At 44.8% G+C, this 27,707-nt stretch overlaps 1 protein-coding gene across 1 annotated transcript in view; it reads left to right on the top strand.

Annotated features, from left to right (window-relative positions):
* Positions 1 to 4,575: 4,575 nt before the first annotated feature.
* Positions 4,576 to 27,707, top strand: part of LOC131289139 (uncharacterized) — a 29,000-nt gene continuing 5,868 nt past the window's right edge. The window contains exons 1-10 of the mRNA XM_058318344.1: positions 4,576 to 4,646; positions 12,412 to 12,560; positions 13,123 to 14,521; positions 19,779 to 19,956; positions 20,039 to 20,277; positions 20,354 to 20,517; positions 20,596 to 20,732; positions 21,266 to 21,283; positions 21,812 to 21,949; positions 25,264 to 25,359. Of these exons, the coding sequence (XP_058174327.1) occupies positions 4,576 to 4,646; positions 12,412 to 12,560; positions 13,123 to 14,521; positions 19,779 to 19,956; positions 20,039 to 20,277; positions 20,354 to 20,517; positions 20,596 to 20,732; positions 21,266 to 21,283; positions 21,812 to 21,949; positions 25,264 to 25,359 (2,589 nt within the window). The remainder of the gene's footprint in view (positions 4,647 to 12,411; positions 12,561 to 13,122; positions 14,522 to 19,778; positions 19,957 to 20,038; positions 20,278 to 20,353; positions 20,518 to 20,595; positions 20,733 to 21,265; positions 21,284 to 21,811; positions 21,950 to 25,263; positions 25,360 to 27,707) is intronic.

Here is a 27,707-nt window from a genome sequence, read left to right as displayed (position 1 = left end):
TGATATATTTGCAAACAGTTAAAAAAAACGACAAAAAATTTGAAAAGCTTGATCGAACTGATCAAGATGGACATGTCAAGAAATCATGACAAGTGATGTCTCATAAAATATATTTGTTTTTTTATGACGTAAAATTATTAAAAACCTTGTACTTAATGCAATAGTAATAGTTTATTTCTGGTGGCCATATTCTGTTTAAATGTTTGCAAAAAAAACAAACGCTCTGAACAGCTGTCTCACAATCTCTTTCCTTTCACCAGGAAATTTGTTTTCTTTTCACTTCCTTAAGTTGTCTTTTAATTAGCATTTTGCCTACGCAAAGCAGACCTAAATATGCACCACGAGGGTCCCTTGATGCAGCCTCAAGCGAGGATGTCACTGGTTAAAACAATAAATACTCTCTTTGTAAAGATTCACTCCATTAGCGCAATGAAAACTTTCTTTTTACATACATAAACCTACGAGCACGAAGGGTTCCCACGAACATTTTAAGGAACCATGTGCATTTTATTTTTTTCACTACATTCACCGATTTTTTTTTTAATAAGACAATATCTCTGAAACTACAACTGGTTAAATATAAATATTAAATATAAATATTTCAATACACTTTCATTAAAACAAAGTTTTTGATAGGTGTATTATATAAAATAAATGAAATTGAAATTGATCTATGAAGATGTTTATTCTGAGGAAAAAAACAAATTGAACAATTTTTTTTTTATTTGCAGTGTAAATAAATGCAAAACCGGAATAAAATAATCCAATTTGGATAAAGTGTCATAAAGCAACCGATGTTTTAATGTGTAAAATAAAGTATGAAGAAAGAGGAGAAGTACACACATTGTAAGCTAGCGAAATGAACGTGTTGGTTTAAAACCACACGTAAAGTTTTGATGCATACGAATGAGCCAGCTTTTGTGCCTCTGCTGCCAATATTTACGTAATCAATTTTCGAACCTTCCGAACTGGAGGCTGCCTGAAGCCGTGGCTGGGAACGGGTTCCACCCGAAAAGCCGACGTCAACCGCCATCTATCAATCAAACAAACAAATCAAACGATTCATTACTGAGGGGCCGCCCAAAGTGGGTTGAGGTAAACAAACGGGCGAGAAAATGTAAAAAAATAAAAGATAAATGAGGCCCTACCCGATAAAAAGAGCAGCGCGGCACCGGAGTTGGCCGGATGTGTGCCTGTTGTTTGTTCGAAATGCTGTAAAGCTCACCGACACGTACGCCCCACGGCGTGGGACACCGTTGGACACCGAAGGCGAACCGTACCGGTGAAATGTCTAATTTAACTCCCCACATTATTACTTTCATTATGCTGGCCGACACTTTTGGAGTACGTCAGCGAACAAACAAACTCGGCTGCTGCTGCTCCTGTTCGTGCAGCAATGGCAGATGTCGCTTCCGTGCGCGCCACCGCTTGGCGAAGCGTCCCCCGGAGAGGGTAAACAACCTCACGAAAACAAAAAAGGTCCTGGCAAACGTCAAACATACCCAGCCCCACACTTCTGGGCAGCAGCAGTATGTACAAACAGTCACAACCAACTTTGGAACGATGAGGCCGGACGGGTGCGAACAGAAAAGCACTCACTCAGCGAATTTTCCGGCCTCGACGAGGCGAGCTTTTCTGCCGGGGTGAAGGTGGCGATGGCGTGCGTGCGGTCGGTCGTGTTTTTGCCGGCGGGTTTTGGCCTCCACTCGCCGGACTTCCGCAGTGCACGCCGCACACCGTCGGACGCTTCCGGCGAAACGTTCGCTTCCTTGCGTCATTCACGACATATTCGGCATTTTGTGACCTTCGGGTCCACCTACCTCGTCGGCTAACTCCCCTTCCAAATATCGAACCACCACGGTCCGACCGACATTCCACTGGTCGTGTTACAGGTCGACTCGACCGAGTGGCCCATTGTGAACCTCCACCCAAGAACACCCTCTCTCCCCGGCGGCTCGCTGGCAACATATGTTTCATGAATGTAATTATGTTTTGACACGCACCTAAACCTTGCCTGCTTTTCAGGCGGGCAAATTGGTCGCCCTCATTCCCCAATCCACCTGGGGGATGTGTGTGTCCCTGGTCGGAACGGTGAATGTTTACAAACCGCGCGCGCAAAACGGCCACTTTGCTTGGAACACGCCACCTTCTAGAGGTAAAGACAGCGTCAAAGGTCGTTACAGACAACCCGCGATGCGACGATCTTTTGTTTTGCAGTTAATGAGTAGAGAAGTTTGTCTTCGCTGTGATACCCGATTTGTCATGAGAACAAATGAATAACAAATGAAACCTAAATTTTAGTAACTATCTACAATCCTTATAAACCTAGGAGGTACGTTATGTTAAAATAGATTTTTTACTTACGATACTTTTTTTCCATTTTTAATTTTTCACCAAAAAATTATAGAACACTGTTCAACGTACGTACTTTGCGGATAAGTCTAAGTCCTCTGAGAAGGTATATTGTAAAACAACTAAAATATAGCAGCTATTCGGATAAATTTATCTTGAGTCATACACAAATTTCATGTAAAATTTGTGAGTAGTTTTATATTTTAAATCATTCACATGAGCCATTAAATCTCCAGAATCGATTTTTATGCTGCGATTTTTTAATTATTTACAAAATGCCTTTTGGATCAATGAATGATTCGGAAGAAGCATTAAAATGCCTTTCAGAACCTCCCAAAGCATTTACTCCAGTTTGCTATGAATTGTTTATGCAATTCAAACCTTCATCCGGCATTCATTTGAATTGATTTATGAATATTTCAAAATTTATGAATCTCCAAGACATTGAGAATCTCCAAACAATCAGTCATTTTTCCAAAGAAACATGGATCAGACAACTACGAAACATCATGATTTAAAGTCTTATTTACAGAATTGAATGTTTTAATGTATTTATCTGATGTTTTTAAAGTTTACCAATCTATGACGATCATTCATGTGTTCGTGGAGCAAACAGATGGATGCGCCTGGTGGTTCATGTGGAGCATAGCGTTGCAAATCATATCGAATGGAATATATCAATAAATCGTGTCGTTACAGTCGATGATTTTGTAATGATATCAATCTATCTTTTCTAAAACATATTTTTGAAAACTATAAAAATATCGGTTTCTTCCACTGGAGTGTTACAAACAATAGGAGTTTTATAATTTATATCGTGATATACGCGTTCGCAAGATACATTTTAACTTTGGCTTAATTACATACATTAATAATAATACATACATTGGTTAACACAAACCACGTTACACAAGCTGGATTATGCTCACATGCCTATGTCCGTGAATAACATAACCCTTTTTTTAAGATATGCGAGCATATTAACCCTAGTTCCTTTCAATTGCCGTTCCAAGTAGGTCCTTTAAGTGTGTACGCAATGAAATAAATGTTATTACACTTTTCAAAGAGCCCTTTCCACTGCAATGGTATTCATCCACTTCTCGGTCCTTCGAGCATTGCCACCGTTATTGACAGCACTTCTCTTTCCACTTTCCTTGCAGATAACCATTCCCAGCCAACGCTCTATAATACGCTCTAGATGTATTGAAAGATGCCTTTAGAAAACTGTCACCGTAGGATACAAAGTCCTGGCGATTACTGCAGCAATCATATTTTAAGCAGGTAACTAACTAATTGGCCACCATTTACTAGCGCTTTATCCTTTCGATGACCCAACGGTCATGCGGACGTTTTCCGGCGTTGAATATTCCGCCTATCCGCGGACCGATCGTCAAATGACCTTCTAGGCTCCGCTGGCATGAATATTCACCGGCTTTATTATTTCATTATCGTAGCAAGCGGGGAAAGGGAAATACAGAAAATGTAAGGAAAAATAAACGATCGACACATTCGACTGGCTTCGAATGTCTAGCCTGGCGATGGTACGATTTTCGTTTGATATCTGATCACAAATTACACTGCAACACTGACGGAAGCAGCTCGACTGACGTGCGCTATTAGTGGTCCGTTGGCGAATATTCAAATGAACCGGTGCGACGTCCACGACGAACACATACCCCGGAGCAGGTGATGGATGCAGTAGCGAAGGCATCCGTCCGGCTGGGGATTTTCCTACTATCTCTCGCCTAAGGATGGCCCGATGGAAAACGATGACTCGCCTCGATAAGGAAGCAAACGGATCCAAAACAAGAAAGCTGATGTCTGGTGATTTTCCGAGCGTTCTGTAGCTTTGGCGGACGTTCACTATTCGCTAGAGTTCCACTCAGCCAATCCTTCTCTTTCCTAGCCCCCATCCCCTGGGGAATTCCGAAAATGCAACGAAATGGTTCGTTCGGGCGTTCCGTTCGTTCTTGGCCCAGCCCACAAGCAGTGGGAAGCAGTGTTGTGTGGGTTGGGTTTGGACAATTTTCCACCTTACGTAACGTCACGTCGCTCGTAGACCGATCGGCGAACCGTAGAGTCTGGTTGAATGTTTTACTTTATTTCTTCATTGGATGAAGTGAAAACTTGCTAATCCCGTTTTATTTCTTCTGCTCTTCCGCCCCGACAGGATTACACACATTGTACCCCCGTCACCCGTTCATCTAGCGTAGATGTTTGAAAATGCCTTTTAAAAACTTTCAACGGCGGGTTAGTGGTCCTGGAGCATACTGCAACAATTACATACAGAGCAGGTAAGTGCATGTCAATAGCGAACCTAGAATGATTCGGATTATTGTTATTCAAACCAGTAAGTTCCTTGACTCAAAGACTTATTAGTTATCGAACTTTTATTTAAAACCTTGATGCTCAGGAACTTAATTTTCGTGTAATTTCTTGCTAAAAACAATTCATGTTTGATGTTGAGCTTTATTTGGGTACAGATTAAACAATCAAATATTACCAGAAATGTTCCAATTGTCATTTGCATTCAAACAAGCCTTATACAGTATTTAAGAATGTGTCCTTAGGCTGCAACAAACTTATCATATTGTTTGGCGTTCTTTAATGAGGATTTACCTTTTTTATTCTTAACATATAGGAATTAATTGTCTTCGGAAGCTTTCTCTTAGTATAAAAAAAAAAATGAATAGTTGAACAGCTACGGTTTTAGTTCAAACATTTCAAGTGTTCAAACTATCGCTACTGAAAGTACAACGTATTTCCCAGATCGTCTTGTGTTATATTCGTAATTCTTATGCTTTCCTTTAATCTACTACATTGTATTTTTATTTGATACAATACACCAACGTCCGTAATATCATAATAGATAAAACAGTTTTGTTTGACTTCCAAAATGATCGAATCGGTGTAACTGAAATTCAGACAACATAATTTCCAGAACCGGGTGTGAAAAACACGTGATTTTTATGCTTTGTTTTATTCCTGATATTTTTTTAATACGTCGTCGATAAATGTTTCAAAACTTTATCCCTAGATCGTCGTGTTCGAACCACATTTTACTTTTACTGTTGTTTTGACTTTCCGTTTTTTTTTTACACTTCCCTTCACTCCTTGTAAGTTTAATTTACGTCGAGCAAAATGTTGGTGTCCTGGCTAATAACACCGGTGACACGAACCAACTCAACTATTCTAGCAGTTGGAGTATCGCCCGAACCCGAAAACGGTCGCTCCAAACGATCGCCTCCGTTCCCGGTGTTGGTGGCCAATAAACAAGTGCGCTCCAGTTCGCTCAAGACCAGGCGTCTGTGCTAGTAGAACCCCACAGCAAGGGGCGCTTGCAATTATTTAGTTGAGACGTACATACGGTTCGCAATTGGCCGAAGCGAGCAGCCCGAGCTTGAAATAGATCCACAAGGGAAGGAATACAAACGCCAGCCGCAGCTTCATGGTGTGCAGCAGCGAGCGCGGGAACGTGATTATTTATTTACTTTTGCTGAAATTTGTAAATCCGTTAATTTGCAACGAACAGCACAACTCGCGCACACTTCGAGCGGTTTTCGTGATCGATACACCATTAAAACCGGTAGTAAAACAGGCAACTATTAGCATTGTCGAACACGTCTTGCTCCACATTTTACGATGCCCCTTCCCATAATCCAAGGTTCAAGTCGTGTTCGGAGGAAAGAGTGCAGGGTTCCCCGTTCGTGTTTGCCTACCTATCCCTTCCCTGTTGTGTCTCCGATTCACACCAAATCTGCTCAAATATCGTGAGATGATTGGTCGTAAGCAATGCTTAACATTCTATTGCCGCCATAAGTGTCGGTTGGAAACAACCAACAAGCGTTAGTTGATCGGTTTAAGTCAAGGTTAGTTTTGCCGATCCGTGCCGGTGTTGAAGCGCACTGATGGAAGCGCCTGGTGCCTCATGCGGATCACACCATTTTCCAAACACACTGAATGGAATAGATCAATAGATAGTGCTGTGAGCATTGTCCATTCTACAATACTAGCAATAATTTTTTAAACACGGTGTAAAAACCAGGAATTGTAGTGCAAAACAATTTCATTATTTTATTTTTGGAATGAAATGAATTAAAAATATTCCCTTCCTCAGTAAAATAAACGCACATGTAGTAATTCAAAATAACATTTAAAAAAAACATTAACCATAATGTTAAAACCAGTAATTGTTGAGCTAAACAATTTTATTATTTTATTTTTTGCAATGAAATGGCAATAAACAGTGTATAAGTTGACAGTTGTCGTCTGTCTCGTTCGGATGCTGAATCACCGTGCTTCAACATAATTCGTTAATTCTCACTGCATTTTGTGTTTGGTTTATTTTACTGCTCGACTTTATCGCTCGCTAAGCGTTTTCTTTTAGTCGTTTCGCTGGAGTTTCGTCCTTTCACCGCACTATTACCGTCCTATTACCGTTAATTTCCCCGGTCGAGTTCTTACGCCGCGTATCCCACCCTTATTCGCGATGGCCGCTATTTGTTTTTCGTGCGCTGAACTGGTCGACGCTGCCGACTGCACTATGGTTTGTGCTTTTTGTGAAGCTTCGTTCCATCGCGGTTGCTGCAAGCTTCCTGCCACGCTGATTGACGCGGTTAAGGTTCATGTTGACCTTCATTGGAGCTGCAACGGCTGCACCACCATCCTGAAAAATCCGCGAAGCCGGGCAGTGAAAGAGATGGGCTTCCAAGCCGGCTTCCAGACCGCGCTCAGTTCGTCCGTGGCTGCAATGGGAAAGCTTATGGAGCCGTTGGTTGCTGAGATCCGAAGTGGCCTTGCACATTTGCATCCCACCAACGTGCCGCGAACGCGCAATTCTGGCTCGCAACCTTTCCCGGCTGGTAAACGCAGGCGTGTCATTATGGAGCCCGCGTTATCGGACGGCGTCATAACTGTAAACAATGATGGCGTCGATTCGTCTGATGTTGTCAAACAAATCACGGACGATATCACTAATTCATCCAGCGGCCCGGCACCACCACCGTTAAAGGATGAGATTACTGGTACTGACACTTTTCTCTCTCCGATGCGTGCCGCTGTTCCCGAGCCCCGAACTGACCGAATCTGGATACGGCTTTCGAACATCTCCACGGCCGTCACCACCGATGATGTCGTTGCCTCGGTGAAGCGTCGTCTGGCCACCGAAGATGTCGCGGCCTTTTGCTTGCTGAAAAAAGGGACCAGAGCGGACAGTTTGAGCTGGCTGTCCTTCAAAGTGAGAGTCCCTGCGAGCCTCCGGGACAAGGCTCTCACTCCCTCGACCTGGCCCGCCGACGTTGGTGTCCGGGAATTCATCCCGTCGATGAGATCCCGTTATCGTGATAGCCAGCGGGCTCGATCTCATGATCATGAACTCCGCCACTCGTCGTCGCCGATTACCGCTGAACGTCGCCGTTCATCTCTAGTGCAACCATCCATCACAAACACTCCTACACACACTTCTGCTCACTTCAGCAACGGCACCATGAACGATACATCCGAGGCTCCAAACGTGACGCTCGTTGAAGGCCCATCGCTGATCAAAAACACCGTGATGCGTAATGATGCGATGAGAAAGTTGCATCAGACTTCTCTTGACAACTTTTTTCTGCAGTAACGCACTACTTTCGGGGCGATCGTCCCGTCAGTGCTCCCGTCCTGCACCGCTTGACACTACGCACCGGGCTTCCCGTTACATCAACCACAGCGACTCGACTACTCGGACTACTACACCCCGCCGCGCATCGAATTCCCGTTTGTCGATCTATTACCAAAACGTGCGCGGTCTGCGCACGAAGGCTGATGAGCTCCGTTTAGCTGTGTCCGAGTCCGACTTCAATGTGGTGGTGCTGACCGAAACCTGGCTTGATCCCAGTCTGCCTTCTTCGCTATTTTTTGACGATAGCTTTCGGGTGTACCGTTGCGATCGTGACTCAGTCAACAGTACTTGCTCTCGCGGCGGTGGAGTTTTAATTGCGTGCTCCCGCCTGCTGACGTCACGGGAATTCCCTTCGAGGCAGCCGTCGTTGGAGCTCACATGTGTCATCATTCACCTGGGAAACACTCGCCTGCTTATTGTTGCGGGATACCTCCCGCCTAGGCTCTCCGCTAACGCTACCACGCTCCGTGCATACGAGGATTGCATCAGCGCACTATGTGCGACTCTTCACCCTGGTGACGGGATCCTTCTCCTTGGGGATTTCAACCAGCCAGCGATTTCTTGGAACATTGCTCAGCCTGATCCGGATGTTCCGTTTGTATTTTATGAGCCGCGTACGCGTTCCGCACTTTCTGCTCAGTTTGCCGATGGAATGCACCGTAGCGGACTATTCCAATTAAATTGCTGCTTCAACACTTCTGGGCGAGTGCTTGATTTGATTTTTGCAAACTGTGTCGTCGCCTCAGCCTGCTCGCCGGTAACCACCTGCAGTACCCCTCTCCTTCCAATGGATGACTATCATCCTCCGCTTGAGCTGGTTTTCTCGGTTCCTCATGCGGACTTGACTGTTCCTGCGCCAACACCTTGCCTCAATTACGCGCGGACTGACGTGGGCAAGCTCTCTGCGCTCATCTCTTCGTTTGCGGCCGACTTCGAATGCACGAACTATGCTTCCCTTGACCTCGCTGTCGATGGATTTGCTGCATTTATGGTGTCCGCGCTTAATGAATGCACGCCGTTAAAGCGCCCGAAACGTGGTCCTCCCTGGAGTGACCGGACTCTGCAAAGGTTGAAGACGGCCAGGGCTGCCGCCTATCGCATATATCGATCCCGAGGTTGCCAAACGTCGCGAGGTAATTTCAATGTTGCTCACACTCTACATCGACGATACAACAAATTCCGCTACCAAGGTTACGTACGGCGCCTAGGCACGCGTTCACGCCAAAACCCTCGTGCTCTCTGGAATTTCGTGAATGCCAGACGGAAATCCACCGGTTTTCCTGGATGTGTCCGCTACAACGGACGAAGCGGCAACTCCCCGTCTGCGGTTTGTGACATATTCGCAGAGCGTTTCGCTGACACATTCCTTCCGGACATTGTTGACCATAGTCGGATAGCTGATGCGCTCGCTTACGTACCGCAGGACGCCATGGCCCCGAACCTGCCATCGGTCGATGTAGAGTCCGTGATAAAGGGGATCAAGCGATTGAAGCCATCCACTTCACCTGGACCTGATGGGATTCCGTCGCTGATCCTGAAACGCTGCGCTGCTGCCTTGGCCCCTATCTTGGTCGCAATTTTCCGCGAGTCGTTTCGGTCGGGAATTTACCCTGCGACCTGGAAAGCTTCGTGGCTGGTCCCAGTGTACAAAAAAGGCGACAAAAACAACGCTGCGAATTATCGAGGCATCACATCATTAAGCGCCTGCGCCAAAGTGTTCGAGCTGCTCGTCTATAAGCCGCTTCTTGTCGCAGCTTCGAATTACGTCAGCTCGGCTCAGCATGGGTTCACCCCAAAACGATCAACAGTTACCAATCTCGTTGAGTTTGTCAGCAACTGCCATAGAGTGATTGATGCCGGCTCCCAGGTCGACGCTATTTACACGGACATCAAAGCTGCTTTTGATAGCGTTCCGCACTCCTTGCTGCTCGCCAAGCTTCGCGTCCTGGGACTGCCCAACTGCCTGTTGGCCTGGATGCGGTCCTACCTGAGTGACCGTTCATATTGCGTCAGATGTGCATCGCACACGTCGCGCAGCATCAGTGCCACCTCGGGGGTACCGCAAGGAAGCAACCTGGGGCCGCTTCTCTTTGTGCTGTACATCAACGACGTCACGCTTGTTCTACCCCCTGGCAGCCACCTCCTCTATGCTGACGATGCGAAGCTATTCCTTCCGATCCGAAGCCATGCCGACCAGGTCCAACTCCAGGCCGTCTTGCTGACCTTCCAGTCGTGGTGTACCCTGAACGGTCTTGAGCTATGCGCCAACAAATGCTCCGTAATTTCGTTTGCTAGAAGCCGTAGACCATTAGTTCACGGGTACTCATTGAACGGCGTGGTCCTGGAGCGGAAAAGCTGTGTTCGTGACTTAGGAGTGCTCCTTGACGAAAAGTTGAGCTTCCACGACCACCTGGAACACGTCGTCGCGAAGGGGAACCAGCTGATTGGTCTGCTGAGGCAACTTACACGCGAGCTCGATGATCCCGCCTCCATAAAGATGCTGTACTGCTCGTTAGTTCGGTCTGTCGTGGAGTACGCTTCTGTGGTATGGTGGCCGTCGGGCCCGCGTCCACAGGCGCGCCTCGAGTCGATCCAGCGAAAGGCTACGCGGCTGGCCTTACGCTCCTGGAGTGTCCCGGTCGATTATAATGGACGATGCGCGTTACTTGGCCTCGACTCGCTCAGACAGCGTAACTGTACCGCGCAGAGATTGTTTGTTGCGGGCCTACTTGACCATCATATTGACGCGCCGGAACTTCTCTCTGGGCTCTGTTTATACGTCCCTGCGAGAACACTCCGTGCTAGAACGCTACTTGACGTTGAGGTTCGTCGTACCCGTTTTGGATCCTCAGACCCGTTTCTTGTTATGTGCCGCGAATTTAATGCAGTCTGTGATCGTTTTGAACCTGACATGTCTAGATCCGCGTTTTTGTTTTCTATTCGTGGGGTGCAACCGGTCACCCGTTAGATGTAAATAGTATTAAGCTATGTATTGTACTAAACTTAAACGCTTCAAGGGGGCCAAATATGGTCCGTTGAATTTCAATAAAAATTACAAATTACAAATAGCCCCTTTTGCAGTAAAATAAACGTTCATGCAGTGATTCAAAATAATCCATGTATTGTAATTATAACTGTTCATAGTTCCTAACGAATAAATCTGTTGAACTATGTATTGTAATGGCTCAGGTAAATAATTACAGATAGTACATTATAACAAAAAGATTCTTGTTAAAATTCATACATAAGTGACAATAAAATAGATCTCTAGAATTTTGTACACAACTATATCTCAGTTGATAAAGAATTCAAACATCATCAAATAACTTAGTATTGATCAAGTTCAAGTGTAATTTTTAAACGATTAACTTTCATTTTCGTACAATTAAAACTAAGATAATAAAGAAACATGCGATGTAACTTGTAATTGGATAAGAATTGTAACAAATTAAAAATACGTTGATCATCATGAAGAACTTTCTAAACGATCCATCAATCACGAAATAAGCTAATTGTGCATACGTATGATTTTATTTGAAAACTGTTTCTTCACAATATTTGGAAGTACTGTCATCAAAAGCTGACGTAGCGATATTATCGCGTACGCTCTATTTCTGGCACCAGCTCCCTTCTATCCTCAATCTTCTACAAAAACCAAAACTCACAACTGGCAAAAATTTCCCACTTCCCCCGCAGATGGTTTGAATTGACGCGGTGCGTTGAACGATCGATCGATCCTCCCGGCTCCGATCGCGATCGATAAATTTAACCGACCGAGGGAAAATTATCCATCCTCCAAAAGTAAGAGGGAATAAAAGAACCTCAGCGTATGTGTGTGTGTGTGTCAGTGTGGTTTTCCCCGGTGGGGTGCGGGAGGTTCGCAACCCCCATAAGTCACTCACAACTAGTTTCCGTTGGCCGTTTACCGTAAATTAGATATACAAAGATGTAAACTGCCATTCAGCGATTTCCGAGCGGGCATCTGCGGCGATGATGGTGGTTGATTGGCCAACCGAAGTTCAGCCAACCAGCCGGGGAGCCGGTGGTTGGAGAAAGTAGTCGCTTCTCGCTGAAGTTGATCGGGCGAATCGAACCGGGACGAAGGCAGGGACGCCGCGAAAGGTTGAGCATTATTCGTCGGAGTTGTGCATGGCGTGTATAAACATCTTGTGCCGTTGCGTTCCATTTTTATCCATTTAATACATATTAGTATGTACACACACACACTCAGATGGCTGGCCACCATGGAACGAACGCTTTACGCGTAGTTTGTGAAAAACAAAACGATAATAAGAGAAATACAAAAAAAAACCGGACCACGTTCGAAGTAATCCCGCGCAGTATGAATATGTGTTGATATTTCATGTGTGTACGCCTATGTATGTATCCATTCCCGGCAGGCAAGAAAACTCGGAGTTTCTGCAGCTGAGCCAAACCCAACTGCATCAGTCATCGGTGAACATCGGCTTCAGTAACATTGTTTACAATAGTGCGAACAGTGAACCACTGAACAGCTCCCGAAGCGGCTCGACATCGCTCGCAGTGATTGGTAAGTTTTTCCTTTTGCTTCCTATAAGCTTCCTATCGGTCAAAGTTTGGCGACATTCGCGCCAGGTGAAAGTCCCCTTCCGTACCGCGTAGACAAGCCGCGATCAAAGAGAGAGAGAACAGATCAAGCGTTTCGTAGATTCGCTCTCAACAATGTGTTGAATCTGCATCGCCGCGGTGGCACCGACCGGCACCGAAGGAATTGAATAACGAGAAGATCAACTTAAATAAACCACCAAGGTCTAGGTAATGAACGTGGCCCCCCTGGCTCTCCGTGGTTCGATCGGTTCAGAACGTCGACGTACGAGGGAGTTGTGCAGGACTAGCGGCGATACGGTGCAGTCGTTTATGTGGCCGAAAATACGCCCCAGCCAGGGTCACCAAATAATCATCCGACACGAGGAAAAGAATAAACTACAGCGGGGTTAGAATGAATTGTGTTTGATTGGATTCTCGACTTACACTTGTTTCTTGTTTTTTTTTTCCATCTCTTTTTCTGCTCCCGCGTGTTATCTTATCGCGCAAAAACACGAAACCAAATAAAAACAATACCGAAACCGTAGACAAATCGGGCAACGCGAAGGCGGACGCAGGCGACCAGAAGTCGGGCCACAAGTACAACGATCTGAACAAAACCTCGCTGTCGGTGGAGGAGAGCAACCTGAACTTCAACTACGTCAAGAGCAATGGCAAGTCGGTGTCGGCCAACAACTGCAGCGGCTCGTACAAGGGCCTAGCGAGCGGCAGCAACGGTGCGGGCAGCAGCAGCACACCGCCCTGTCCGTCGGGCAGGGACGGCGGTGGGCCGGCCGGAGCACCCGGTGGCGGTGGGGGCGGCTTCCCGTGCAAGAAATGCGCCATCAGTAACAACCTCAGCAATCCGGCCGCCGCACTACACCCGGGCCCGGGCGGGGAACACTTCCAGCAGGCGCACCACGTCTGCCACGATCCGTCGCACGACGGCAGCCTCCGGAGTTCGCCGGCCCACGCAGGGCAGCAGGGGTCGGGGTCGGGCCGGGCGGCCAACATCGTAGCGTCGTCGGCGCCGACCAAGTCCACCACCGGCAGCGGCAAGGGCAGTGCGCTGATCAGCTCCTGCCAGGGTTCGTTCCACTCGCTGCAGGGCGGCGGCTCGGGCAGCGTCGATGGGACCGGGTCGGCCCTGCCACCGTACGGACACCACAGCGTGTCGTCCAGCGGCGCACAGACCGCGTCCGGTGGCTCGATGCAACATGCCTGCAGCAACCTGCTGTCCCACCATCAGGTCCAGCCGCGGCTGAGCTACTCCACCAGCCACACGGACTCACCGAACGGCAGCGGTACCGTGCTGTACAACCGGTCGCGCATCAACAGCCACAGCAACGCCGCCACTCCGGGGGAGCTCGAGCGCGGCGGCAGCGTCGGGGGCGGAGGCGGCTCGGGCGCAAGCAGCAAGCAGCAGCAGCAGCAGCAACAGCAGCAGCAGCACGCCACCAACTACAACGTGTTCAGTGTGAACTACGAGCGGAAAAGTGCCAGTATCGGTGGAGTCGCCAGCAGTAGCGGTAACGGGTTCGGCGCGAGTGGCAACGGCGGCGGTGCCGGCGGTAGCAGTAGTAACGGTAACGGTAGCAAAACGATAAACAATAGTGGCAACAAAAGCAATAACAGCAACGGTGCGATCAACAGTGCGTCGAACAGTGGGAACGGGTACGGCTACCACGCGAGTGATATTAGCCAGCTGCGGAACATCATCGAGCTGAACAAGCAAGTGAACGATCTGAACTCGAAGAACGTCGAGTACAACCGCCAGCTGAGTGCACCGGCCGAGAACAATATCAACAAGAGCAGCAGCAACTGCTACAGCAATAGTGTCTACAATCTGTTTTCCAATCACATTTTGCCTCAGTATCACAGCAATTCGCCCAACACCAACAGCTTGAACCGCGCGAAGAAGAAGCGCAGCTATAAGCTCAATGGCAGGTAAATACTTCGGAATGGGGGATAGGGAGGGGGTCTAACCGAGTGGGCGGAGGGTGGTCCCTTTTGGAATGTCTGGATGTCTGGTCTTCGTTTGGCTTCCGTTCCGTTCGCAGACTGTCATACCTTACACAAGGTGTATCACAAACGTCTTAGTACATACCCTGCATAGTGTTCGATCATGTACGCAGTGGAACTTTACAAAGGAGTGCAGCACATCGAATTGGGTCGAAAGCGGGATTGATATATTCGTAGTGTAAGTGAATGCTCCAAAAGTGGAAGTCATTTAAGGCACTACCGAAGCATCCTAGGTACATTTACTAAACAATAGTTTGAATATTTTTAACATTAGTATACATTGCTTTCGAGTCCTGCCCCAATGCTTTTTAGGGATTGTTTTGACCCCTATTTCTAAAACCCTATAACTTCACTGTATTTTAAGATTTTTCAAATCCGTAAACTGTTACTTTTTACTATCTTTTGGCGTTTTAAATTTGTTGATGTACCACTTATCATTATTCCGCTAGCTCAGTGTAAAAAGATCGATGTGAATCGAATTTGAACCCTTTCCGTTTTATTTTTTAAAAATGTATCATATAAATTCAGAAAAAGTGTGCGCTATATTGCTTATATATTAGGCCACCTGCAAAAAATAATTTCATATTTTTAAGATTACAAATGGGACCACAAATTGACCTTGAAGATGTGGATTTTAAAATTGTTCATAGGTTGTTTCCGTCCTGTGCTTTGTTCCGTTATTTCGTACGCGAGCATTTTGAAGCATTATGCAGGATACGTTACTATTGGAATTAGCGTTATTTACGATCTTTGAGGCCAATTTACGGCACCACTTGTAATGGCAAAAATATGATTTTATTTTTCAAATGTTCCTCAACAAACTAACTTTCTAGCACACACTTGTTTTCTGGATTTACATTTACAAAGATTTTGAATTCAAAAAAGCTGAAAAAACTCAATTTTCACCGTTTTTGCTATACACTGAGCTAGCGAAATGATGAAGAAATGCATCGAATAACCAAAAACGTCAAAAGATAGTCAACAAATATACTAAAAGGTAACAGTTTATGGTATTGGAAAATGTTTAAAAATAGTGATGTTACTACGTTTTCAGTGATTTTCAATGATGTTCTAACGGTCAAAATGACCCTAAAAGGCATTCTAGTGATAGTCAAGTTGTTTCTCAGCACTGGACGTATAGAAAAATATTAATTTGAAAATGAAATTTTTTTGTAAAAATATTTAGCCTTTTTCGAGATATTAAAAAAAAAAATCAAAAATTTCGTCGGGGTCAAAATGACCCCGATTTGTCACAAAAGCTCCGATATTTCCGGTTTGTCACAAAAGCTCCGATATTACCGTTCGCAGAATATGTTTAACCGTTTTTCATTTAAAATACGTTTCATTTCAATTGAAGCGACTTTCTTCTGCTTTTTAAGTAATCGAGATAAAACAACTCGAAGCAAAGGTAAACCACACATTGATGTTTTGTTTGAAATAAAGTTGTCTGGATTGATGCCAAATGATCCTCCTCCAGCTTCCGATGAGACTTGGTAGCCTAACGTCTGGCAACTTGCTCAACGCCGGCCACTGTTTTCTGGTTCTTGAACCTTAACAACACATATTTTTCTTAAATTCCTCGAGAATTCATCTCTAGATCTCTGGTGATCCCCAGACAAACAAAATTACTGGACTCACTACGTGGGTGGACACTTCCTTTTCTGTGTGGTAAACTTATTCGGCCTTAGCGTGGGCTTAAGTTCGGTTTCTTTGACGTAATATGTATGAAAATTGTCAGTTCGATTCGATCGGATTCATTCGATTCGAAATCCGTCCTGAGGCTGAGTGTCTTCGACGGATATCTATTTTTATCGTTATTACGAATTGGACGAATAAAAACGTCGTATAATTAAAAGGCAGACCATAAAGTACTCGAGCGTCAATGAGATTGGCTTTACTTGATCGGGATCGGATAGTAACGTGTTCTGGGTCAAGAAGCGTTGCTATTGGTTCTTCTTCCAAAGGGCTGTGTATGTACACGGAACTACAAATAGATTGTCGAGGTGAGTTTTCATCCAGTCAATGTAAGACATCGCTGGTTTTACTTGCGAAACCGATAAAACGATCGATTTTATCACACCGCCCGATCAATTCAGCCCATAAATCAAAAGGTTACCCCGCATCTGGCGGTGGATCTTCCTTGGGCCTAGAATAGCCGATGCCTTCATCTTCCGACGTCGTTACCAATGAATAATAGGGATCTGTTTTTGGAAGCCCCTCCTGGCATCGATTCGGGTGGTTGGTACGATTTTTTACTCACAATTTTAATGAGCGTACCGAAAGGATGCGCTCGCGCACACCATCGATTGTTTACAGAATCGATCGTACATATTCGAAGCGCCATAAACTAGTTTACTATTATCGGTTTTTCTTCGCTTTGTTTTTCCGAGCGATCGAGACGATCGGTGTACACACACTTTGCTCCGCGAAGTGAGCCGTTCGTGGCGGGAGGCTGGGCCCGAGCTGTCCAGCAGCGAGAGGGTAATCTAATGAATTAGGGTTTTATGGGGTAATCTATAAAAAAAGAAACAGGCGAAGCGGAATCCAAACCAATCCCCTGCGCGCCGGCCCGATCGCGTCACCGCTTCCAGCCTCCGCAATCTACAAGCTGCTACTATTTTCGTACGCCACTCATCAATCCCGGGCCAGCGGGACTGGCCATCTTTTCGATTGCAAGCAGCTCGAGAGATCATCTCGAATGATGGCGGCCGAGCGCATTGATTGATATTTCCGGCAGCCAGCCAGCCGGCAGTGGTGTGCGTTGTGCGGAGCGCTTTGCGGGGTGGGTCCTAATTTCGGACGCTCGGACGCCAAATCTCGAGTGAACTCTTCACGTCCGCGAGATGATAGTAAACGCGCTTTGATCGCTTGGAAGTGCTGCTTCGGGGATTAAGTATTTTTCAACAATTCATCGTTGATAGGGAAGCGCCGTGCGCTGACGTGGCCCGTGGCGTGTTGGCACACCCGAGACACCCGAACGATTTCGTGCGCGCCGAGTGCTTTTCAACAATTCATCGTCGATAGGAAACGCCTTGAGCTACCGTGGGGCCGTGGCGTGTTTACACACCCGAGACACCCGAACGATTTCGTGCGCCGTTACTGTAGATCAAAGTGTACTCCAAAACTGGCCAGCTGGAGGCTTCGTTCCCGAAGGAGGGGATCACGTATAACCCCTAAGCAGCAACACCTCGCGGGTCAGTTCCCGTCGGTCGGAGACGTCATTGCGCTATATTTTTAGAACCATACGAGTTGCTTTGAGTGAAGTTTCAGGTGCATTTTTTCCCTCCCCCCCTTTTGAACGTAAAGTACCCCAAGGATCATAATTTGCGTCGACGTATAGGCAGAACTGCTGGCGCACGTAATTGTGAGCGGCAGGTGCGAAAATACGCCGAGTCACGCTTTTAGGTAAATTAATGACATCTGCTCCTACCAACACACCGTACCTCGGTGGAGTGAGAGCACAAAAACGTAGACCGTAGTATAATTCCCACGTCCAAGTGAAGGCTGTTTTTATCCACCGCTGAAATGGTCCTTTTTTGTGCCGCGTCACTCGTCGACCGCCCGCCTTGTGGCCGGTTCCGAAATGGAAATGGATGGAATAGTTTCCCCATAATCCCGTATCGTATTTGCTCAGGTTTGCGAATGGTGACGCGGAACCGGTTCGGCATGCTCTTGGGACGCCCGGAAAGCGCACGGCTCTAATATTTACCCAGCTGGCTAAAAGGACACCTGCACTGATAGAGATAGTGGAAAGCCCTTCAAAGCCCCGAGCCGAAAACATTGCGTGCCGGGATACCGTATTTTGTGCCCACCGCCATTCTGTTTTTTTTTTTTGGTGGGATCGGGCTTGTTCAGCGTCGGAAGTGTGTAACTTCCAACAAGTGCCGGAGTGTACACGAGCGAGCGTTGAATTAGGAACGAGCAGTTGAAGCCATCGCGTTCACGAGTTGACACAGGCCACAGGCCGGCGTGTGTTTCAGAAGGAAAACATTCCGCATCCGAGCCACAATGTCATCGAGTGTGGACAGTTAATGGTGTGCCTACCGTAGTTGGAGTCTGTCGGTGTGGTGTGTCCGCCAACCGGGACCGGGTTGCCGAGCAGGACTTAATTGATGCAAGCAAAACGCGTCCACGCTTCGGCCAGCCGCCGAGGGCCGAGTGTCTGGCCGCTAACGATCCGGCGTGGCACGACACTAATTGCCTAAATAATCCATTCGATCTGATTCGCCATCAACTGCCGTTGACCTGACCTCGGGGGGGAGGGGGGAAGGGTGTCCACCCAACCAGTCAACCGTTTGCTGGTTTGAAATTGCGCTTTTTCTCTGGCCAGCAGGCTGATATTTGGTCGCGATACACGGGATCCGGGGGCCTCAGACTGGTGCCGACGCGATCTCGGAGTGCGATCCCGCAAAGCTGTGGACGAATAAGGGTGCGGGCAGCGTGTGGCCACGTACACACTCATTACACACCGGCGTCATCGTTCAAGTGCGGTGCAGTGTAAAGTGAGTGAGTTATAGATCCTCTCCTGGCGCTCCCGAAATGCCGCCGGATCCTAGCACCGATCTTATCGGTGACGCGCGCTAACAATTGGCCGGTAATACACAAACGGCAAGTGGTCACAGCCGCTCGCAAGTGCTGAGCGTGGTGGTCCAAATTCAGATTCCTTGCCACGCTCGTGCACGGGCACAACAATGGGCTGGAGGAGGTTGTTGTGGCTTGTGTTGTCCACCGTCCGACGACAAACGCCGTATCCCGAGTTCACTTCCATCAAGCTCAATTAGTGGCAGGCAGCTGCTGCCGGCCCGGGGTACATTGTGCCGCTGCGACGTGACGACAGTGGCAACTTGGACGGCGTGGCAGCATCACTCAAGGACCGGAGCCAGTCGTGTAGCGCGGGCCGTCACGCGTCTCTGCGTGATCGATTCGCATGTCAATCAGTTTGGCTAATTCCCTGCAACCCCTCGGGACAACTATCTCATCAGCGGAAGCGACGGGTTGATTCGTTTAATTAAATCGTACCGCAACACACACATTCCGGCGGGGGCGTCCGGGGTCCTTCCCGTCTTAGCCGTCTTCTGATCGGTCCTTCTTTCTTCTCCATTCCGCTTGCGATGGAATTCGTCACCATTACGTCACCGCGGCGACAACCTACCGCGCTGCAACCGCAACTTGGCCGCACCAGCAGATTGTTCAGTGCAGCCAGCTCCGACTCGATAAGGTTCCACTCGAATCTGTCCAACCAGAACGACACCGATCTGCGGGTGTCGATCGACAACACCTGCACCGACTCCCTGGTGACGGCACTGGACGATGAGGCTCTGCTGATCACCGACTACATGAACGACATGGCTAAATCGAAGGTAATTTTAGCTCACCTGGGCCCATTCTTCCCACTTACTCACCTCATGGTATCCCTGTTGCGTTTGTCTCGTCCGGCCACAGGTACACTTTGATGACGTGTCCCTCTATGGCACACCGAAGGAGGAACCGCTTCCCAATATTCCTCCCTCCATAGAGAAACCGTCATCGAACTTCCTGAAGAACCAGCTGCAAGCATGGTTCCAGCCGACCGACAATCGGCTTGCCATGAAGCTGTTCGGCAGCAAAAAGGCGCTGGTCAAGGAGCGCATCCGACAGAAGACGGCCGGCCACTGGGTCATCCATCCGTGCAGTTCGTTCAGGTTCGTACTCCATCCAACCTACCTCTACCTTGCTGGATAACCTAATTCCTAATCTATCTCCCTCACCCGTGGACAGATTTTACTGGGATTTGTGTATGCTGCTTTTGCTAGTAGCAAACTTGATCATCCTGCCCGTGGCGATATCGTTCTTCAACGACGACCTGAGCACCCGATGGATCGCGTTTAACTGTTTAAGTGATACAATCTTCCTTGTCGATATAGTGGTCAATTTTAGAACAGGTAATGGGCCGCGGTTAGTGGTACGACCCACTCAAACTCGGTACACTAAAGTCATCCCCTTTTGCCTTACGCCTGCAGGTATTATGCAGCAGGACAACGCAGAACAGGTGATACTGGATCCGAAGCTCATCGCAAAGCACTATCTCAAAACGTGGTTTTTCCTCGACCTGATATCGTCGATACCGCTTGATTATATTTTTTTAATATTCAACCAGGTAAGCGTAACCACAGCGAGGATCCGTGTATGTGTGTGAGTGTGCGCGTGTGCGTATGTGTATGTGTCAGTGTGGTTATTTGCTGTGTAGGTTTACTAATGTGTGCTAATGTTTTTACCTAATGCTTCCAATAGCTTAGTCTAATTTACTTGGGTTAAATGTTTTTTATCCGTATTGTTTTATTATGAAGTAACTGCTGGTAACAATTTAAAGCAAATTTTTTTTTATGTAAAGCCTACACTTATTTGCATGTAGTGTGAAAAGTTTGACATTTTAGATAGCGTTTGTGTTCATTACTTTTTCTTAAAAATGACTTTTTGAATATATTTTTACAATGTAATGTAATGTAATTTTATATGTAGATATGCATGTATGTGTGAGTGTTTATGTGTATCGATGTATATTTTGTCCTCCGTTTCTCTAGTGCACACACCCTCGGTGAAGTTTGTCGAGCTTCGCACGCATGCCCTTCCTAGATTGCCGACTTGTCCAAATTAATTTTTCCTATTTTGTTTTTTGTTTCTTTTTTCCAGATGCAAAAGTACAGTCAGGTAAGGAAGGCATGGATGATTACGTTTTGCGTCGAAGCAAAAAACAAAAAAAAAATTACAAAACAATAATAAGCTGATTTAGATTGACACACTCTCTCTTAAGTGGAGTTTAGACCGAGCGCCATCTCGTGCGAAAGTCCCTTTGCCCTAGCGTTTGACGTTGAAATGGCGTGGTGTAGTGTGTTGCGTAACGGGGGCCGTTCAGGACCCCCCGGTGTTTGTGATTTGCGGTTGTACCGGTTTTTCGTAATGTGCTGTTTTAGTTGTGACCGACAGTATAGTATCGTACTAGCAGAAGTTTAATTTTTTTTACAATGCGTTCTAAACGTGATAATGGTTCTTCACTGTTTTAGTTTTTTCTTCAACAAACTATTTACCTTTTCTTTTCATTACTTTAGTATATGTTTGTTTTCCCCATCGGATACTTTTTAATGGTTTCCAGTTCGTACCACAACTGCGGCTCATCGGCTCGTCGTTCGAAGTGATCGCTCTAACGGTCTGTTTGGTTCTCTCCTTCCCTTTCCACAGGACTTTTCCGATTCGTTTCAACTGTTGCACGCCGGCCGGGCCCTGCGCATATTAAGATTGGCCAAGTTGCTCTCGCTGGTACGGCTTCTGCGGCTTTCCCGCCTGGTGCGCTACGTTTCCCAATGGGAGGAAGTTTACGTAAGTACCGTCTGTTCCCGTTTTGCCAACTTTTTCGCGCGTCCCATTCTCGTCCAGAAGCAGCATCAACTGCTACACCTTACATTTACTACCTACTATTATCCACTGATCGTGTACTTTGTTGTGCTAACGATATCGACACATACACTCAACCAAATTCGCCATGTTTTACAAATACATTCTTATTATGTCTCGTTCGCGTTATTCGTCCGTATTTGCTCTGATCGTTTCCTGTTTTTTCTTTCGGGGGTTTCTTCTTTTGTTTTTGCGTTTATCTTCCCAATAGATATGGTATACTTTTATCCGTTTACACAACTCCTCCCTTTGTTCGCTCCAAACTCGTGCGTTTTTTCTGCTTTGGCTTCAATGGAAATACATACATGTTCATCGGGAAATCACGTGCCGAAAATTTGCAAAGCATTTTGTGTAATCTGTTACGTTCTGTTTCATATATATATATGCTATATACAATTGCGCGGGTTCATATACAGCTTCAAGCAGTGCCTTTATATATACACACATACACAAACACACATACACATACACATAGACATACAGATATACGCACACTATTTTGTAAACATTTTATACAACATGAAAGAGCTTTGCACCATTAGGATTTTGAAACAGTTTGCTTGTGTTTTTTCCCCTATTGTTGTTCTATTGGTTTAATTATGGTTTTAGTTTCTCTTATAGGTGATCGTTAATTTTAGACTTTTTTTAAACAATATTTGGCCTATTTATTCTTTGTGTACACGAAGAAACGAGTTTGATGTTGCGTGGAGTTACTTTAATTTATACAATGATTAAGACTTGGTTTTGGATGGAAGTTTATCGATCTTTTTTTTCCTCATTTATTGAATTTATTTTGTGCAACCAAACGTATTCCAAACAACACATGACACCTATGGGGTTATCTTTACCACTGCACCAAAGAATTTGTTCCTAATGTGTGAAACATTTCCTCGCTTTGTGTTAAAAGATAGGGTCAGTTAACGGGGCCAGATGAAAACAATGAAAAGTGCGTCAGGAAACAAGATTTGATGCGATATTGTTTATCAAACTTTATTTTTGCAACAATTCTTAAGCAAGATACAGTGATTAGTGAGAAACTATACATGAGATGAAGAAGTTTTGGACGCAGATTCTCGCAGAAGTATCTAAATTTAACCATGACTAAATCTTACCTCGGCTCAGTAATAACCCGATTCCAGAAACACAATGCAACCAAATGAGGGAAAGACTAATGAGAAATGTATGGATGGGCCGTCAGCACGTCGTGCCATAGTCCTCCCATTCCGACTAGTTTATGGGAAGTGCAGTAATTGATCGTTAGCATTACTTCTGCTGCTCGAATGTGCTCTACCACTGGCTAGTAATTGTTCTGTATTGTGGATCTTAGCGTAAACCATTGTCTGTATGTGTCGTGTATGTGTGTTGTTAGTTTCACAGAGTAGAAAAAAGACAACGATAACCGGTTAAATGGTATGATCTTATTAACTAACCAAAAATATAGAAAATTTAAAAAGCTAAGTATTTGATCAGTCGCCTAATTTTAATTATTTCGCACCGCCTTGTTGGTATCAAAATTGACAAAATAATCTTTGATCTAACTGTTTCAACCGGCAGTCGTTAAACAAGTACGAAAGTCTACCATTAGTGAACCCTCTTTTTCATGTATGTGTGTTGTTAGATGTAATTGAAAGTAAATGTCTCCCAGGTAGACCGAGGTAAATTCATACCAAATGCAATCAAAAAGGCGCGTACGCACATTCCCCATCAAATTTCTTATTTTTTATTGAAACGGAAATAAAATTAATTTAATCGTCTTTTTCATCCTTTACCTTATTCTTACACAGCGGTTTGGCTGTTGCCTTCAATGTTGCAAGTGATTAAAAAAAAAAGTTAAACTTGTTAAACTTCAAAATAAACTCAAACGTGATTGACTTGATGATCGAATAATTCGTTGAAGTACCATCAAATAAAATACTTGATGCGGCATTAATATCGAAAGCACTCGTTTTGGTTTTGGGAAAACAATGGTCAGTTTACCCATTTGTTGTAGCTCCTCATTGGCATTTGCTTTCTGTGTTGAAAATTGAATTACTATTTTTTATAAAAACAAGTTTTAAAAATCGTATAAATATCGGCTGCTATACACACTCATAAATTGTTGCTGGATAATAGAGGAACGGGAATTTGCTGAATCCTTTCACACCTTCCAAACCCCTTCATTCCTCATGCTAGGTTCTCTGATCCATTTACCGACCATCAACGTAATGTTTCAGCCACACAAGAGAGAAATAAAAATTAGACAAAAATGCACCACACAATCTTCGGCACCTGTTTGACGTTCGTTCGAATTAATTTCTCTAAACATATGGGCTCAACTGAATTTGGCTGAATGTTGTTACATGCGCTGCAAATTATTATTACAACCACACGATGTTTCATGCGACGATCAACATCAACAAAACACACCGGGAGGGCAGTATGTTTTCTATGATTGAAAACACACTTCGCGGGGTTACAGAAACAGTACAGCTCATCTCACACTCGCTAGTGTTACTCGAAAAATAATTGTTACTTCACGTGAACAGGGATGATGTTCATGTGTGCTGTGGAGTAAAAACGGATGGGAATGAAAAACAGTACGCTGTCATTAGGGGTTTATGTGAACACGTTACATTTGCTTCATAGGAACGCCTCCTAGATTTATTGTGTGTGTTTTTCGCGTTGGTATACATATCAGTTGAGTTCGCGCGCTCGCAATTACTGTGTGTTATGAAATCAACTTACATGCATATTATATTTAACAAAAATAAACTGCACCTGGTGAGCCTGGTGTGTGCGCTTTCTAAAACCCCAACAACTAACTCATCGCTCGTACCCATCATTGAGTTTTGTGATGGTTTGTGTTTAGTTATATTTTATTAAGCCATATTTTGGAACCCACCCCTTCTATCCCCCCGTCCACCCCCATAACTTTTGCATCCTGTGTAATTCATTATTCTGTCAATTTAATCGTTTTCCCATTTGACAACGGCCGTTTAATCATCGCCCTTTTTCGCGTCCGACCAACTTTCGTTGCTCGCACCGTTGTCCTAAGGGTTTCGTGGTTTTAGTTTCCTTCGGGTTCCCCTTTGTGTTTGTCTGCCCCTTTGTTACTAACCCAACATCAACACTTTCCCCCTCACAGCCCCCAAAATTACCGTCACCATCACTACCTCACCACTCACCAAACACCATGTATCTAAGCATTAATCAAATAAAACCATCATTTTTTTAATCGATTATTTTATATACAACTTTAGATACTTCAAAACCTACAAAAAAAGCATTCTAATCGAAGAGGGAGATCCTTTCAAAAAGAACAAGCAGGTTTTTCTAAGAGCAGCCTTATTTTGAAGGTAATTAAGAGAAAGAGAAAGCGCTTTTACTTCATTATTTTTACCGTTTGTTATTTACTTAAACAAAAAAAATCTTAGAAACCATTCGGTACATAATCGTTTATCAGCCAAATCTGTTCAACTTGCTTATTTCGCTTCTAAATACGCTTTGTCAAAGAGATTTTTCTTTCCCATTTTGCTAGAGCAGCAAATAATAACTGCAATATTTACGACATGGCAAAAAAACAATGTTAATATGAAAAGTGCATCATATCGCAGCTTTTGTTCATATCTATAGCAGATCTTAGAGCAATGCAAGCACATTAGCACTTGTGCAAGTTTGTGAATAGTTGTGTTGGAACCCAACCTCCGGTCCGCAAAAAGAAACTCCCTCCGCGGAGGCCGTGTTGGCAATGTTATTGGCTAACGTTCTTCCAAAAGTGCGATTGTTGTCCTTCGCAAACATTCAGTAGCTAATTTGACTTGTCCAAAGTACCGCTATCGGTGTTTAAATTGAAAAAAAAAAAAAACTAATGTAGGACTTCTTTAACCGCAATAAAAATAATTTTTAAAAACGTTACAGTATGATCGATTGCTTTCATTTTGTTTCTCTTGATAACGATCGGTGTGATTTTTTGCATTTACAGTTTTTTAACATTTTTGCCGTACTTTTTGCGCGAATGTGTGTTTACTTTCTCAAGAATATTACTTACATACGTTCCGAAGCGTTCAATACCAAGTATAGTTTTGTTTTTGACGAACATGTTCTTAGCATGCATTTAATACTAGCAGTAGTTAAAGGAATGTGTACTATTATTTCATAATATCGTTCGTTTTTTATTACTCCTCTACTGTTACTACTGTACGAATACTAACTTCTGTTAGTGCTACTAACACTCTTCTCTCCTTTTTATATGTTTGATACAACAAGTATTGATATGGCTATATCAACAACTGCGTCTCCACAAGAGAATTCTTACAAGATTTACTTCCAATATTTACCAAAATATTGTTATGAAAAATATAGTGTGGTTAAGATGATCGTTAATATTATAATATTGCTTCGAGAAATTCTAAATAGCGCATAGAGATTTTGTTTTCCAAAATGTCTCTTGCTTTGGAAAATGCCAGTCAAAAGTCACAATCTTTACAATAGGCTAGAGCATCTTTTGCCACATAGTGCATAGATTTAGCTTATCAGCTAGAACGTCAGGTTCACGCACGTGGTACATGAACCAGAATTAGGATGGACAACATTTGCGTCGTCCACGTGCGCTTGTGCCGATTGTAGAACTCTAGCTAGTCCACCCTTCTTAGCCCAATCCTCCTTAGAGTTGGGAGCGTTTGATTTGTGTGAGTATTGATTTGTTTTCACTCCTAGATTCCATGGCTTGAGCTCTTTACCTACTACGCTTCAGGCCCCTAGCAGTCGTTACAATTTATCATCAACCTGTTGAGTAGGATTCCTGCGCTACTTCCTATCAACTAGCCGTAAATGCCGCGCCGCCATTATAAGAGAAAAGGATAATTGTACCACGACGAATACAACTAACGCATCTATTTTACTGTTCATTGTTGGTCCATTGTTTACACCCGAGGGGGTTATGTTTTTACCTCTTGGCTTTAATTTTTTTTTCTGGGAAACTAACATTCACTAAAATCGTTTCAGTCCCAGAGGCATCCAGTGTATCTACTTTTCCAATTTAAAAATAATGAATGTATGTTAAACATGGGATTTTAGTTAAATTTTAAGATCTATTGTAAAATGTATATTCATGAAATGTATAAATCCCAAATCTTTTACACTAAACGAAAGCAGGGAATGGTGTTTGCTCCGACTAGAAGCTTTTTCGAAACGGAGTGGTGAAATTCCTTGCGAGTCCAGAGAACCCAGATCGAACTAATTAATTAGAAAATCGGAAACAATAGCCTATTGGTACACAGCTAGCAACATAATGCATTGCACCCTATTGTCGTGTCGCGTACTGTAAATACGTTAAATGCAGCGTTTTTTCCTCCAGTTCTTCAACAAAACAAAACCCACCGATCCCTTTTCTCCGTCCCAGCCCGTCCAAAGTCGATATAAAACCAAGCAAAACGAGGCAACAGAGCAGCACAGACCAGCACAAAGCAGCAGCAAACTTGTTCGTTCGCTATCCGCAAAAACAAAGTCGCCGTTGGTTTGAGGTGCGCGTGTGTTTTGTTTTTATTTTCTCTTTTTCTTCTTCCCCCCAAAATGAGTCAACACATTTGTGAAGCTTCATTAATCATCATCCTCCATCGCGTAATCAACTTACGACGAATCCTGTAATAATACCAATAAGAATAATCGATAATGCTTCAGCTTCCGTCCAGCCTAATCCGCCTCG

The sequence above is a fragment of the Anopheles ziemanni genome, chromosome 3, assembly GCF_943734765.1.
Source record: "Anopheles ziemanni chromosome 3, idAnoZiCoDA_A2_x.2, whole genome shotgun sequence".
In the NCBI taxonomy this organism is placed as follows: domain Eukaryota; kingdom Metazoa; phylum Arthropoda; class Insecta; order Diptera; family Culicidae; genus Anopheles; species Anopheles ziemanni.
This window is presented reverse-complemented; position numbering and strand designations above follow the sequence as displayed.